The 18,209-nt window shown below is 28.5% G+C and overlaps 1 protein-coding gene across 1 annotated transcript in view; it reads left to right on the forward strand.

The window, feature by feature from the left end:
• LOC148234448 (protein gone early-like) overlaps window positions 1-18,209 on the forward strand; it is a 107,792-nt gene that overhangs the window by 11,583 nt on the left and 78,000 nt on the right. Inside the window, exons 2-3 of the mRNA XM_088188293.1 lie at window positions 305-440; window positions 2,822-2,974. Of these exons, the coding sequence (XP_088044419.1) occupies window positions 305-440; window positions 2,822-2,974 (289 nt within the window). The remainder of the gene's footprint in view (window positions 1-304; window positions 441-2,821; window positions 2,975-18,209) is intronic.

Raw genomic sequence — 18,209 nt, forward strand, 5'->3', positions numbered from 1 at the left:
TAAAATGTTTTTTAATATTTTTTTTAACAATTTATAATTTATTTTGTAGATCAAAAAAATATTTTATGTATATTTTCAAATAAAAAACTTTTTTTTTCCTTAATTTCATAATTTATTTCTAGTTATTTTACAATGAATACTATATTTATAAACAATAAAATTAGCTTTTTCAAAAAAATATTTACCTATTAATGTTTGATAACAAAATACATTAATTTTCTAAGGACGGTTTTGATTTATTATAAAAAAAAACAAAATGTTTTTTTTTCCTACTATTAAAAAAAGTTATAAAAATTATTTTCAGATGGTGGAAATGGCAGATTTAAAGGTTAACCCTTGTTTTGATCCTTGGACATGGGCCTGTGGATCCTGGATCAGCAACAAATCCGGAAATCCGTCGAATACAGTCAGAACTCGAGAGAAAGATCTCTTAAGAAATGGTTAGTATATATTCAGTACTCTATATCAAAAATTTTCCATGCAAAAATAATATTTATTTTTTTATTATTATTTTAATAATACGGCAATGTTTTGGAAATATTATTTAAGGCTTTTTGGTGTGCTTTGTAATATAATGTTTATTTAATATTTTTTTGCTTAATGCACGAAGGTGTTTTTTTATTCCATTAAAGAAATCCGTTACATTTTTATCTTTGAAGATTGTACTAAGAATATTATTATACAAATTCACACCTCCGTACAATATTCCCCTGGCCGTACTCGTTTTCTTATACCTTACTATCTTAAAATAGTCTTTATTTCTGCTATCAAATCTATCTACATCTTATTATATACTCTGGTAACATATTATGTTTTAACTTATATATAAATACTTCAATATTTTTTGAACATCTATCAATCATACTTCTACTTAAAACTACTTTCATTATCTAATACTTTCATAATTTTTGGTACATTTATTAAACATATTTAATACTATTATTGCACAATAATTGAAATGGGGCAATATAATACTATCATATTTTTCATCTTGGATAATATACATATTTTTTAATATGTGATTACAATTTAATTTTTTATTTACAATTATCCCTAAATATTGTAAGTTATGAACTATTTCTATAATGGAGTTATCTATAACTATTTTTATAATGTTATCTAACATCTTTTTAATAGAAGAAGAAATCTAATTCGTTGTTTAAGTTACCAAAAACTTCTTTAACATTATCACATATGCAATAAATTAAAGGATCGTCTACAAACAGATGTATTTTACATTTTTATTAATTATTGATTATATCATTAATATGTATATTATAAACAACAATGGTACTTATTTGGTATATAATAAGATTTTATTTTCTTTTTGGAATAAGCATTATTAATTTTAAATGCTTACCTTTTTTAAATAATTATCAAATCATTTTAAAGCTATTTCACTTATACATATAATTTCTTTCATATCCTTGGCCTACGACCAATCATTTATCACCACTTGTAATGGAATGTTTTTCTCTGAATCCCGATTGTTGTTCATATGGAATGTTTTAAGTGTTAGCCTTTATTTGGATACCGATATGCTTTTTTCTCTGATATGCAACTAATTGTTATCCTTGCTCTGCTGTTGTGTTCTGGACTGGTTAAAAATTTAAATGATTGCTTAAATCAAATTCAGCTCATCGCCTTGAAGATGAAAATTTGATTAATTAAATTTTTTAAATAGTCAGTTAAATAAACAACGTCATTTAAAACTAGGTCTTTTTTAAAAACACTAGCATCAAGTCAGAGTTTATAAAGCCGATCCAAACAGACACCTTTTGATAAGCAACGAACTTCTTTATGAAACAGCAAGCGATTGAATTCTTAATTTTCGATACACAGTTGTCAAAGTCATGATTTTTTCGATTGCATCAATGACATAATATAAAGAACTATGTATATATATAATCAGATTGTTGGCAACTAAATGTTGACGATAAATCACAGATAGCTAATACATCATATTTAGCAACATTTACTTTAAATATGAAATAAAACCAATGTAACTCCCAACCATCGCTTTTTTTAAAAAAAAACTTAATAACGATATTTTATTAAATAGAAGCAGTTTGCAATTTTTAGCAAATTTACGACAATTCCTAGCATTAAAGTTCTATGAAGTGTTACATAATGAGTTTTTCACATCGATTTTTCATTCCACTGTATTGCTCAAAGGATTGTTTTAAATTATATTAGACGCTGGCTTGTTTAGAATAGTGCATATTACTTATATTATAGTTAACAGAATTATTTCTTTGGCAATACCATTTTCTCAAAAAAAAAGTCAGTAACGAATTATTCTGAGAAGTACCAACACATCGTCATTTTATTTAGATGTTGTTGCAAATAGCTTGTTACGATTTGTATTTTTAAGTGCTTGAATATAAAATTAATTCTTATCTATTTTTTCATTGTGAACTGTGGTGTTAAATATTATTATTATTTTAAATGACACATTATAATGTATTGTTTGTAGGTGACTATATAAATCCATATTTAATACTACATTATCTGCAAAGTATACATTGCTCGCTAGTACTTTTTCTATATAGCTGTTTAATCAAAAGTGGATAATAAATGTGGCTAATTGAAGTTGATATTAAAAACTAATATTTTTCAGATTTAAAATTGTTACCATAACAATAAAAAAATTCTCTTGTTTATTAAATAAATGTACAGTGCTTCCATGGAGACGATAACAACAATGCTGGGAATCACATTAAGAATTTTTTCGTTATGAAACTGATTTCGTGTCGACATGTGAAGTGATCTACATACAACTGTAATGTACTAATAAATTGTTATTTTTTTAATTTTTCAGAATACATCAAATTCCGCGATCTTATAACAGCTAAAACCATCAGCTACATAGACGAGTCAGCAGAATCCAAGATGCGTATTATATACAATAGTTGTATGCAGGAAGATGAATCTCTTACTCGAGTGTACTTCGCAGATCTGTTGCAAAAAATGAGTGAGTTTTAAGTTTGATTATATTACCCTATTTTTTATTTTAGTGTGTGTATTGCAGGTACAGTTTTAAAACAAACGTGTTATTAAGTTATGTCTGCTTTCTTATGGGAATTACTGACTACTTAAATAATATGTGAAATGTCTGTATAGTTTCTATACTTTTGAAATGTATGAAATAATCATACTTCTTAAAAAACTTTTATTTAACCCAGAAAATATTAAGCATAAACGTTGGAAACAAACAAAACAATCATAAACGATTGTTTTGTTCATTTCCAACCCTCTCCAAAGGTATTTCATGAATTAATATTAATTAAATTTATGATCCATATTATATTAAGCTTTTTTGTATTAAACTAAAAAGTAGATAAATGTGATATGTTTGATATTGCCCCATTATTAATAATTTATTTAGCATACATATTTTTTATACATAAATAATTAGATGATTTATAAATTTATTATATTTATTATTAAAATAATTTTTAAATTATCCTCTATGTTTTAGCAAAAATATTACAAATATGTTGTAAACTTTGCTTAATATTACTTATAATTTATTCCTACAGAGGGCTCTTTAATTTTATAAATTATAAATAAAAGATCGCATTCGTAAAAAGCTTAAATATAGCTAAAAGCCGATTTAACTCTTCTATAAATGTTTTGGAACACTTGAAAGGTTATTAGTCTATATATAGGTCATTGCATTTCTTTCTTACATTTGTAAAAATGTATAACTCTTTATGAATTAACAATAATTTTAATATAATTTCTGTGTTTTTCTAACAATATTCGTATCAATAATGCTATTTAGGAATGGGATATTTTTTGTTTCGATATTTTCAACCATTAATCAGCAATAGCAGTGGAAATAAAACAATATAAATTAAGCTATATTATAGTTTATGAATAAATATGTGTTTTTAGCATCTATTTTTATAAAATTTAACGTTTTAAATCAAATAAAATAACGAATTTTAGCATATATTTATTTATAAGTCACAAATTATAACCTAAAAAGTAAAATTTCAAAACACTTTTTATTTAAATACTATTTGATAAGAGCGTGTCCGGCATAACTCAAAAACTACTTGTAATAAGTTATTGAAAAATAGCTTGAATATTAGTATGTGTTATCTATTTTTTAGTTAATAATTAGTTAATAATAAAGCATAGTAACCCTTATAATGTATTATAGGGTTACTATGCTTGATTATTAGTATTCTATCCAGTCGCCCCCATTATCAATAATCAATTGGCATATCCGAGGCATACTTTCGAGTAATTTGCCGGCGTATTCTTAAGGAAAAATTCTTCAAGTTGATCAAATTTGGCGACATAATTGCCTAATATTCCAAATCTTCTTTCCACAAAGCTTTAGCTTTAATAATGCCCAAAAAAATGTAATTTGCATCCGGTGAATGCGAGGGTCAATCCAGTGCGTCAACGTCATTTTGAATTTTCAACGTCACTTCGGTGTTTTGGATCATTGTCTTGGAGAAGCCAATTTTTCCCTCTTCTTCCAAACCAACTCTGAGTAAATGGTAATAAAGCTTTTTCATAGATTTTTAAGATTTCGGTGGCATCTAGATTTTTGGTGAAGACGTACAAAGTACCAAATTCACATTTTGAGATGCAACCCCAAAAATGCACCTTTACTGGGTGTTTAACAGTCCGCTGGAGGAATCTATTACTAGTGCTAGACTAAGTTTCATTAATGCTACTATATGCTCAAAAAGAAGCTTCGTCAAAAAAAATACGTTGTCCCAATCTCGATCCAAGTTCTCTTGCGCCGAAGTCATAATTTCTTCGACATGTTTTTCAGACAGTTGAGGTTTCTATACTGCACTCAAATATTTTATATAGTGTCGCATGATAAGTATAAGTCTTTCTTCTCTCATAATGCTTGTCCATTACGCAGTGATCAGTATGTCCTCACTTTTTATTGTTTTCTTTGTGGAGCCACGTTCCGGCAGGTCATCCATATTTTTGACATCCGAATACAATTTTATTCACTTATTTACGAATACCTAAGACTTATTAATGTAGAATCATATACTCGGGACATTGTTGGTCCTTTCAGATGCATACAGAGAAACACTGCTGAGAATCGCGGTGCGTATGCTGCATTCATTGCGAAATATATTGTTTGGACAGGCAGGTCGAATGAGATTTCCTGTAAGATGCAACTTGGGTAAAGGGTCCCTTTACCTACCCGGCCACGGTTCCACGGCCAAAGTTTAGCCGGGCACGTTCTTATCAAACATACTGTATATGTACAATTTACAGGTACAATACATAGAACATATTTATATATAATTGATTTAATCCAGTACGAAGATCATTGCAACTAAATTATGGTGCTCGGATTTTTCCGGACACTGATTTTTCTGGACAGCATTTTTGCGGACACTGATTATTTTAGATATAGATTATTCCGAACACGAATTTTGCGAACAGGAATTTTCTGGACTGATTTTTTCGGATACTGTTTATTCCGGACAGAATTTTACGGGCATTGATTATTTCGGATATAGATTATTCCGGACATGAATTTTGCGGACACTAATTTTGGTGGACACTGATAATTCCGAACACTGATTTTTCCGGACAAGATTTTTGGGAACATTGATTCAGAGGTGTAGCCAGTGTATGTGCCGCCCAAGGCAATCGTTAAAATTGCCGCCCCCCCATACATTTTTTGCAGGGTCATAAAATCAGCATTTTTTAAAATAATAAATTAAGCTTTTGCTATTCGTGGATTTATAAATGTTTTAGTGCATTCAGGGTTAAGAACCACACTAGACGACCCCATCGTGAATATGCCACACCCAAGCAAATGCCGCCCGGGCGCCCCCCCCCCCCCCCCATAGCTAGGCAACTGCATTGATTAATTCGGATATAAATTAGTCTAGATAGAATTATTCCAGACACGAATTTTGTGGATAGGTATTATCCGGAGACTGATTTTTCGAAACAGGACACTGATTATTTCGGATATAGATTATTGCGGACAAGAATTTCGCGGACAGATTTTTGCGGACAAGAATTTACCGGATACTGATTTTTGAGGATAGGATTTTTGTGGACACTGATTATTTTGGATATAGATTTTTTCTGATACATATTTTTCGGACAGATTTTTGCGAACAGGAATTTTCCGGAAAGTGATTTTTGCGGACACTAATTTTTGTGGATACTGATTTTATCGAACAGGATTTTTAAGGACATTGATTAATTCGGATATTAATTATTCCGGATTATTCCAGACACGAATTTTGCGGATAGGCAATAACAATAATTTTACTGGACATATTCTAAACAAATCAGAACAGATTTCAAACAGCAAAAATTCTGTTCATATATGAGGAAATATTTAAAAATATGTTAATAAATATAAAAAAACATATGTATGTATAATAGATGTTATTATGATTTTAATTTAAAAATGTCATGTTTTAAAACTATTTTAGTAATTTACATTTGAATGATACATTTACATTACCTATAATTACACTTTTTTTACTTATAGATAAAGAAAAATATAAAGCATTTTTTTTTAATTTTTTAAAATATATTTGGCAATCAACAATTAACAATATTTAGATTTTTTGCTGTGTGGAATTTTCGTGTGCGCAATTTTTATTAGCGCAATAATCCGGTTAAGGTTATACATATGTATATATGTATTCAAGCAATTAATATAATATATTAAAATATAATATTTTTAAAATCAAAAGCTCCTAAAATATTTAATCATACTTATGTTTTACTGTTGATTTTTTATCAATATTTTAAAATGCAGCTCTGTTTATTTTTGCGCTAATTAAAAACAAAGAGGTTGTTCAATATTAAAATCATTTTAAAAATATTTTCAAAATACTATGAATTTATAAAAAGGGGGTCTTAACTTTTTTGCCTATATTTACAAAACCACTAGTAAAACGTATGATAATTTTATTAGAAAGCTACTGACACCTATTGGCGAAAGTATATTAATATAAACTATACGCTGTAAGTTACTTGAGTCAATGTAGGTGGCGGTATTTACATTAGATTTTTATTTTATCAAATAGCCTAATATGATATTGAACCAAAAATATTGTTAGGGCTTTATATTATTATTTTCTTATAATGATAAAATGACCTTTGCAATAAATTAAATTTATTAATTAATTATTTTAGGTACATAAATGTATCGCATATTTTTTAGATATGGATGAATTATTAAAAACATAGTAAAAATACGAGAAATCAATATTTTGAAGTTATACAATAAACTCAAATGAAAATTCATTAATAATTTATTCTCTTTTTTATAAATGGTTGATGAATATTTCATATACAATATAGCAACAAGATTTAACGTACCTATTAAATACTTAAATTATTTAACTTTGAATACTTTGACAAACATTGAATAGTAAGGGTATACAATAACTAGTTACATTGTTCATAATTTATTTTGTGTGTACTGTAACTGAAGTAATTTGCAAGTGACTAGGCAATGAATGCATTTTCGAAATTCCCACTTTGCCTGTAACATATATAAATTCAGAAAATGTATTTTAATTAATTTAAATTTTTTTATGTAATATTTTATTGTATTGTACATACAGTCATAATTTTATCAACCACTTTTGAATTGTAAATAAAAAATATAAGTACATTCTGAACATTAATTATCCATTTATTAAAAAAACAAGTCGGAATCAGTCGACTTCTAACGACTCTGACTACAGCCTTCAAATAAAAAAATCTTTTATTAAATTTATCTGAAGTTCTTTCCTTAACCCAATTTTTTCTTCTATTCTACGTATTTACCATTTGTCCCAAATTTTTATTATGTACAATATATCTGTCAAAGTAGTCAACAAATCACTGTTTTTAAAGAAAATTCTTTATTTAATGTAGAAATACTAATAATGAGTTTGCCTTATAGAATATATTTTTTTTAGTGTTCAGTTCTCAAATACATTACTAATTTATTCAATTTTAATTTGCGCTTCCCACTGCGATGGCGACGGCACGATTTTATTACTTTTGACGTGGATTTTTGAGTAGAAATAATTGTTTTTTGCGCTCCCCTATTGATCAAAATTCGGTTTAGATATGCTTTATTCTTTATAGTTTATACGTTATATAAAGTATTATTATTAATGCTTGCGTTTCCACTGCTTTTGATGTCGATTCTAAACAAGAATCTAATTTGAGGGTGGTGGGCAGGTAGGGGCATTTGCCCCCCCCCCTTGATTTTGGCCAGAAAAATGCATGTATATTAATGAAATACTATGAATTTTAATGAAATTGAAATATTAATAAAACAATCAATTTTGCCCCCCACCGATTTGCAATGTACAGCTTCACATCCAATGAAATCGCTACAGAATTTTTTTCCTTAAGCCATCATAAATATTTATTTATTTTATATTATTTTTATCTATTGTAGAATCATTCATCGTTCTTCAAAATTATGCATGATAGATTCAAAATTATTCCACACAACCGAAACTATATGAAAACTAGATTGGGTTCTTAAAACTCTTCCAATTTTCAGCACCTCAATGCCTAGTGATTTTGCACATACATAAATGCATCTTTATTATTTTTCGGCGACGCATGGTATGAAACATAACGTTTATTAATAAATGATTTGAATTTATTTTCTTTACAACATCACTTACTGTGATTAGCACAATGGCAAACTATAATTTGAAGGAAATTTCCTTGTCAGGAATTTTTTCACTCCACTTTTACATTTTAACATCACAGCAGCGCCGTCGCATACTACTGAAAATATTTTCATCCTCTAAAAATCAAGACATTGGAGTAAAGACTCAAATATTATTTTTGTCGTTACGTTTTCAAGTTCGATTAAGTCTAAAAAAAAATTAATCGGTGAATTCATTCCAATACTTTTGATACAGCATCGAACATACATAATGAAGGTGTATTTGATTCATCAATTATCATTGAAATTATATTTATTGATTAAACATTTTTTCTCATTTCATCACTTATATGATTCATTGTTGAATGAAGAATAGCAGCCATTTCAATTCCATTCAGTTCTTGCAGATAAATTTCACTTTTTAGTTAAGTATAACGCCGTTCCACCGCGTTACATGACAAAAAGCCCTCTATATACATATATATCAAAATTTATATTCATGAACTAGACCCTGACTCTTGAAAAATTGATTGACAATATAAACGCTCGAGCGATTACTCGAGTTACGCAATTCAGTTACGTATCGTGCGCATAACGACTCATTGTTGCAACGGAACGATGCGCTCCGACCGTCTTTTTTTTGTATTATTTTTTCGCAAGGACCCAATTTGTTTTTGGTCGCTTCCGTTTTTGTTGTTGCTTTCATAATAAGATAAAACAAAGTTTTCTTAAACGTCTGGTCACTAATGACTGTGGGTATATTCAGAGAGCATGAAAGTAACGATAATCTGAAGAGCGGCTAACGTGAGGCGGCAATAAAGCACACGGCACCAGGAAGTGAAAGTTGACGGAAGGAGACAATGCCTGATCAATATGATTCTGATTGCTTCTTGCTTCGATTATGGTATCTTCTTGCTTGGACCTGTTGCGTCACACCTGTTTGCACGACGGCGGACACGTAATCGATTCGATTCTATGAATAATTCGTGTAAGACAAATTGCGGTCGACGTGCAATTGATATGTTCAAAATCAATATATACAGAATTTTTGTCAAAGAAAAAAATCTCAATATAAAATAATTTTTAATAAATCAATATTTTTGGTACTTTTTAAAATTGTCTCCACCTGAGGTTTGGTTGAATAAAAGTCTTCACTTTTCATTTCGTGTAGTAAAAATGGATTTTGTTTGCGACATGTTTGTATTAATTTGTAATAATCCTCGGGAATGTACAGAAATATGTCATGTCATTTTTACAACATCTTTTGGCAAGAATGAATGTCCTGATAATAAGAATTCATGGTCAATAATATCTATAATGTTAACGCTAGACCGAACAATTTTCATTCACATTAAGACCAACTTTATATTTATATTTTGGCTAGTCCCAGTGAGTTGTCACATTTTGTAGATGTTTTAAACAACAATCCTCTGGATGCTGTTGGTTCATCCCAGGTATACAAATTAATTTCATCATCATGTAAATTGTGGAAACCTTGCTTTAAAACAGACATGTTTTATAGTATGAAACAGAAACTGTCAGTTTAGGGTATGGTAGTGCTTTTAGCAAATCAAACGTAAAAGCAAAGTAGTTTACTTGGTTTTTTTATGCAACCGCTCTACCTTCTTGTCGAATTTTATGTTTTTAATGACATTGACTTCTAATAATATCTATGAATAATTGATTTTAGTTTTAGTATTACAAATAGTAAATCTTAGTCTCTCATCAAGAATATTACTATCTATAGAATAATAGTATAAAATTGAATCACGAGTCTTGTGAAATCTTATCTATTTACAATTATTTAAAATTATTATGATTGCAGCAATTTATTATTCTATTAAGATCTACTTTTAAAATATGGGAATCATCTTGAGATTGAATTGAACGATATAATTTTACATCAATCCATAAAATATTAGCAATATCATTTACGAATAAATTCAGTAAAATATTCAAAATTAATTATTAATGTTTGCTAATCATTTTATATTCATTAATAACACGCAACTGTATTTCAAAAGCACGTAATCATCAAATTCCATCTTAAATTCCAGATTTGATAAAATCTTAGATATAAAGTAATTATATATGAATAAATAGGTTAATTAAAAAATCATGTTGAAATGACAAAATTACTTTTTCCAACTCAAAGTTGATAATATCCATATAGGTGTATAGTTCGTGATGTTACTTTTATTACAATTTTAACGTAAGAATTTAGTAATAATTGTGTTTTAATTTACTATGAAATTATATGATCATTAGCAACTGGTATATTTTACAGTAAATGGAAATTTAGTTACCTAATTGATTTATTAAATAATAATTATGTAACAGTCTATAAACCCATATCATCTTAACCACAAGTTATATATTATCGAACTTTTATATAAGATAAGTTCAATATATTGTTTGATCTATTAGTCTATTACTTATACACTAAATGACTTTTTTTACATTGAGTCCTGGCTTCGTCGTAGGTTTTGCTTCTTGAATTTAGGATAACCTCTTCTTCTAAGAAGACTTTTGTCGAATAACACGTATTTATCATCTCCAGTTACCAAATAATCGAGAAAAGGCGATTCAGTTCAAAGTTCAAAAGCTCTTGGGATATGCGCCGACTTGTTTTCTTCGCTTAATTTGTGTAGAACCCATAGCTTTCCCAATTTTATCAACGTGTCTATGCATCGTTGAATTAAAAACATTTATGTTTCTCGGCCTGCTTAAGTAGGATTTGCTTCCATTTCTGCAGCCAGGACATCATCATCTATATTTGGTTTAACTATTTTTCCATTCGATTTTTTTTTTACATTTACGAATACGACATTCACAAATATTTTACGTGGTTGTAGTATCAAATAACATGAAATTTTGTATAATTTGTTAGCTTAGTAAAAGTTTTTAAGACAATTTATTTTTCTAATATCAGAATGTAGGTTCTAGATCTGCACTAACACATATATAACAAATTAAATACCAAAGTATGATTTAGAAAAAAAATACATTTATTTCGGGATTGTCTGAAATATGTACTTATACATAAATTATACATATACATATATGTAATATAGCTAAAACTTGTAATGAAAAATGGTATTTTAATTTATTTAAACACAATAAATCTTATTGGGCCAACATTTAAATTATTAGTGCTCTTTCTTGTTTTCTAATTTTACAGAAAATTTCGATCGATTTGCATAAGTTGTTAAACGGCTTTTTAATTTGGAAGTTTTAAGAACATATAATTAATATACCTGGATAGATCACGGTAAATCATTTAAATTAGAAATTGTGTCTATATCTTACATATTGATAAATTGACACTTTTATTATTATTATTAAGTATAATATAATATATGGCATATATATATATTTTTTGAAATCTCGGGTTTCATTGCGATTTTCGCTTATTTTTTTTTTATATTTCGGCTGCGATTCTCCAGCCATGGTCACGAATTATCTCTGGTCCTTCATCTTGTCATATATACACGTTTCGGTGGGGAAGTATTAATTATATTAATTAATTGTCCATTTGTGTCTATGTCGTATTTGATTTTTATAAAATTCATTTCACCTGAAAAATCTTTCAGAATCTATAGATTGGATGGTAATGTAGTTGTTTCACCTACTTCAAAAATAGCAAATTTTCAACCTCCTAATGAGGATTTTTTTTAAAAAATCAAAAAAATTAAATTGTCAGATTTTTTGGTCAGTTTTGACGTAACTTCGTTTTTTTTACAAATATTCCAATACCAAAATCAGTTAAAATTATTAAAGAAAAACTTGCTAAGCATATTTTATATCTGGTAAACCACTCTTTTAAATCAACCACAGGTAAACGAAAAGACGCGATACGCAAGCCCTCACATCTCAAAAAGCCATGTAACGTGTTGAATTAATCCGTTAAAAATACAAACTATAAAAAAATGCTTTTTGTATAATTGTTAATACGATTTCCCTGCGGTCATTATTTTTTTTTCGACTGGAATGTTTATTTATAATTAACATTCCAGTCGAAAAAAAATAATATATAATTTTAAAGCCTAGTCCATCCTTGCAAAAATCGATTGGACCAATAACCGCGATTCAATCCTCATATCTTTGCTGATATAGTCTTTTTAAGCAATATATAATATTTTTCTGTATTTTCTATAGAATGTATCGTTTTATATAACATTCTTCCGTTTTTTTATTGAATTACTACTGCACTCTTTGTAACATTTTTTCATTTAAAATTAAATTAATCAGAAAAGGCCGATTTCACTTATTCTATTTGATTATATATTTTTCCCTTAAAAACTGTTTTATTAAAAGAAACAAGTAGTAGTCGAAAAAGGCCATGTCCAGTTTTAACACTTCATAATAAATAATTTCTTTGGGAATCGCCTTTTTTGGATGGGATAATCACTGTTATTCTTAGTTACGATTGAATAAAGAATCTTAGAGAAATAGCTGTAATTATTTTTAGTTCATGTCAATATTAAAAACAAATAATTACGAAGTAGCAATTGTTTGATAATACTTTTGGATATGCCATAATTTTAGCTCGTAAGACTATTTCATTCTCTTAGTTGTGTGGTCCATTAAAATCAAAAATATCAGATTTTTTAAGCCATCTTGGATATTGTATGATATAATTGCAGAAATATTTTTTAAGCAGCTATTGAATTTCTTTTCATATAAAATTAATAGATAGATTTAATTCTTAGAACAAATTTATCCCATTATTTCCCGATAAGGTAAAAGTGTATTTTTTGTAGTTAAATTCAGGTCGTCTAAGGCCACAACACAATCTTGGAAATTCATGTTTGTTATATAATAATAATAAATCATTTTAATTGAACTAATATAAGTACATAATACATCAATAAATTGTATGAGAAATACATGAATAAAAATAATAATATAAACGGAAGAATGAAACGGAAGGCGCTCGTTTAATAATGGATGCGATAGCTCATTTTTATATTTATTATGTCAATCATTTAATCTTTCACTTTCCGACGGCAATTATACATTTTCACTGTCAGAAGTCATGGGAATCTTATTGTGAAAAAATGTAATCGGTCTAACAATCAAGGTTTGTTGCCTCGTGATCACATCGATTTCTTTACTTAAGAATTCCACACAAGAAGATGATGACTGTGATGAATATTTTCAATTGTATTAGATAACTTTTACGCACGCAAATTACATGCTAGAACATAATTGTATGGAATGAGGATGTATGTAGATGTTTGTGTAAAATCTCATGATAAAAACAACAAATTTAATAAACAGTTTCTGGTTGTATAATACTTTTTAGCGAACGAAATACTTTTGCATTAGCCTATGATATATTAAAGCTCAATTTATTTTTTAGTGAATAATTTTTGATTCTTGAAATTCAAAGATACATTATTATGATACACACCAACATACAATCAAATTGTTTATAATGCACATATACATGGGGCAATATGGATGCGTGTGAAAACTGCGCGTAACTTCTCTCGTTATGTAACGTTACGGAGAAAAGGTTCTTCTTCTCATTTGTTGTTGGTAACTGCGACTAATTATTTTTATAAAAAATAAAATAATAATTGTTACCGGCGGTAGTGTCTTCTAGACGTTGCGAGCGATTAAGGTTTAATTAAAATTTAACCCGTTCGAAAGTTGTGTGCTTTTGTGTTTAGTTTTATTGGTTGTATAACATAGAATTGCAAATTTCGAGACTATATTGCGTGTAGATGTTTATTAAGACAATTAATATAATCAATAATTATTTATTATTACATATTCGATTGACTGAAAAAAAAACATTTTTAAGACTTCAATTATTGATGGCACATAAACAAATAATTAGGGTAGATATATTTATAAGTATATATTTTTCAGAAATGTCAGTCAGTATTTCATTAATCTGCATTTGCCGTATCACATTGTTTTGATGATACTTTGAACGCAAGAAATAGGGCTTTCGATCCGGGTAGAACCGGAAAAGGGTACCCGCACGTTTTCAAAATAACCGAATCCTATGTTATTTTTAACAGGTACATGGTCAATTTAATTGCAATTATCAATATAATATTTATTTTTTTATATGCAATATATATCTTACACTATTTTTAAGATGCAAAATTCTCATGCTATTCTTCTATTGTGTTTCGCAAAACCCATTTAGAGATTAAGTTTTATGACACACATCCTTAAACATTTACAAACAAAAAATAAAAAAAATAGTATTTCTAAAAATACAGGGGACGGTTGTACACAAAAACGATATTATTTACCGTCAGTGATTCGTGATGGTTAGAGTCTTGCTCGCTCGTTATTCATCGGTTGATGGTTAGCACCGCTAGTACAGGATGTGAACAGATTTTTTAAAACTATTCCAATGCAATTTTGGTATCGACTACACAAAATAAATTATTTAATTAGTAACAAAAATATTTACTCTTGACTTTTTGCATCTACAATGAGGTCATCCATAAATATGAAAATATAAAATTTTCGTTAAAAATTTTATGATGCTTTTAAATTTATAATCATAAATTCTATGACTCATAGTAGAAACACATTTTTGCTGTCAACAATATATTAGGACGGGTGAGCCCTTTCACGAGTTTTTACGATAAGCAAATTAATATGTTTAAATTATCCCACGCTTACAAACAAAAGGCGAAACAAGAGTGATTCTAAAATATTCTATGCTAGCAAAGTTAACCATCAACCGATGGATAAGGAGCGAGCAAGACTCTTACATCGAATTGTAAATAAAGTTATATAGAAATATTCTGATTTTTCTGATATAGCGCTTTCACTACCCACTTCATTTCTAAATGGGTTTTGTAAAATAGAGGAATAGCCGAATAATTTTGCATCTTTAAAATTGTGTGAGATATATATTTCATATGGAGAAATCAAGTATTATATTGAAATTAAAATAACCGGATACGTGATATTAAGTGAGCTTTTACTTTTAAAAATATTACAATATAAGGATTTTGAAGACATCTTACAACTGTATTATTTAATTAAGGAAAAAGCGTTTACTTTTAAATCGAACTTGGCGAATTGATACGTCTTGTATATTTGTTTTTTATTCTTTGACTAGTTCAGTTATCTTTTAATTTAGTTTACCGATAGAAAACACGTATAAAAAAGCTTTTTTCTGCTGAAATTATTTCAAAGAAGCGCTCTTTAAATCTTCCCGATGGAATTGAGAATTAATTTAATCCATTACATTCATTCACTCATTGCAAAAGCTTCGCAAACCCTTGAATGCAAAGTAAGTCACATTAAATTATAAGATTAGAACAGACGTGTCGAAAAAATTGACTTTAAAGATAGTTTGTTAACAAATATTCAGCACGATAGATCAGTGGTAAAGATCAGTGACTTAAACCTGAAAGACTTAGTTCAAATCCCATATGAATTTATCGTCTCGCAAAATGATGCTTATTATTTTAATATAATTTCAATCGATTATTACGATTTTTTTAATCTTACGAAGGAATACTGAATAGTTAAAACAAAATCGAGCTAGCTCATTGTTTATAATTAATAAATTGGTGTCACTAATTTATAGGCTTTGATATATGTCAGGTGTTTCACTTCCTACTTAGAAGTTATTAATTGTGTTTACCTAGCTGTAACGCAATAAGATAACACCTGTCATATTGCAACAGAAGATTGATAGTAAATAAAAAAATGAATTATCTTTACAAGCAAGCTCTGGTGAAGATTTTGAGGGAATATGAAGTTCAGAATATTTTCTGATAATGCTGTTTATCAAAGGAGAATCTCCTACATATAACTTTACGTATTCCATGGGTCAAAAATGTACATGTGTTAATTTTTATGGTGTGGTGCAACAACGAGATTTTTCATCTTTCCAGGTCAAGTTTAAATATTACATTATCAAAATAACGAGCGAGTGACCTTTGCATAAACTTATACATAACAATATACTAAATATTCCACATGTACCACAAGAGAAGCGTTTATCTATTGAGTAATTATTTATTGTCGTGTCGTGGCGAAGTTAAGGCAAATCAGGAATAGAAGCCATTTGAATTGAAAATGCTAATAAGGCAAATCAGATACATATGTATTGTATTATATATGGTACTGCGTTCTACTCTACAGTTTTGGTGCATTTAAGTTCCTCTGTATAAAAAAAGTTATTATAGAATAGTTTTCGATGTGATCATTCATTATTTGGTCAATTTCCATGCTTTATTAACTACGTCGTCTTTTGTATAGAAAATTGCTTCCATTTAGACAAAATGTTATTATATTTTTTGTTTCTTGTCTTGAACGAAAAGGTGCAATAGTTATTTTTATCTTATCCATCCAACTCTATTAATGAACAATGCATTCAAGTTGACGTTAAAGTTATGCTTTCATAAGCGGTGGGGGATATATGTCAAAGTGAGCAGAGTTGTGCTTCATTTGTAAAAAGGTCAGTCGACGAGAAGATTAATCTCTCGTCGACCGACTAGTAATGATTTTTCGTAATAAATGTTTTAACTAATTACAGTAATGTTATCCCCAAACCAGTAACGCTTATGTAATTGCAGGTCTTATTGTGGATTTATGCATAAGTAGTTTGTGTTCGATGTTTAACTTATTTTTGCTGCAAAATAAGAGATATATCTTTGCTCTAGTTGTTTCATTTTTTTAATTAGTTTATCTATTTACATTTCCACGAAAGTGCACATTAAAAATACATTATAATATTAAAGTTCTTTTATATTTCGCTTATGTTAATATTATATTTTATTTTCACGTTTTGATTATATATATATAAACAATAATATTATTTATTTTGCTATATTAGCTTGATAAATTTAAAAAAATATTAAGTTAATAATTTGTGGATCAATTGTTGATCTACACAAATTTTATATTCATGAATACGCTTATTAAAAAATCATGAACTTAAAGTCTAAACATTTTGAAACAAAATGAAATTTGTTTGCCGAATCGATTTGATTTTATGTTATATTTATTATGGTCTGTGCTTAAACAGTTTAGTTGTTATTTATTAAATACAATTATGATAGGGTGCAGAAGTATAACTTGTATTAATCCAAATAACTTTATTTTACTCTCATCAGTGAGCGGCACTCTTTCTTAACACATTACAGTCCGTTGACGCATTTTCGCGTGATAGCTACCGCATCTACCGCTTGGGGTTATAAAACCAAACATTCTTAGCATTTATTGATTTTTTAATGTACGTAATTATGAAACGTAATCGCTCAGAAAATCGGCTACAAAGAACCATACCGAGAGAACGGCTAAAGCCGACTGCTGCGCGGACGGGCTGGCTGGCCAGCTGTTTTGCGCACTAGAACTTTAGACGTGACTCGTGCTCGTGTTTACAGTCTCCCGTCATCAACCGTTCGTGAGCTTGACGTTTGAATATGTCTATTTCTCCAGCTTTTCGACTTTCATGTCTCGCAGTGGGAGCTGCCGGTTACCCATACTAATAGCCGGCAAAATAGTTGATAATATTGTTTTAATACAAAACAGTCTAAATGTTGTGTTTATTGTCCCGCATTTAAAGATATAA

Source organism: Plectrocnemia conspersa, unplaced genomic scaffold, assembly GCF_051122295.1.
Source record: "Plectrocnemia conspersa isolate PC_06_02 unplaced genomic scaffold, ASM5112229v1 ptg000006l, whole genome shotgun sequence".
Lineage (NCBI taxonomy): Eukaryota > Metazoa > Arthropoda > Insecta > Trichoptera > Polycentropodidae > Plectrocnemia > Plectrocnemia conspersa.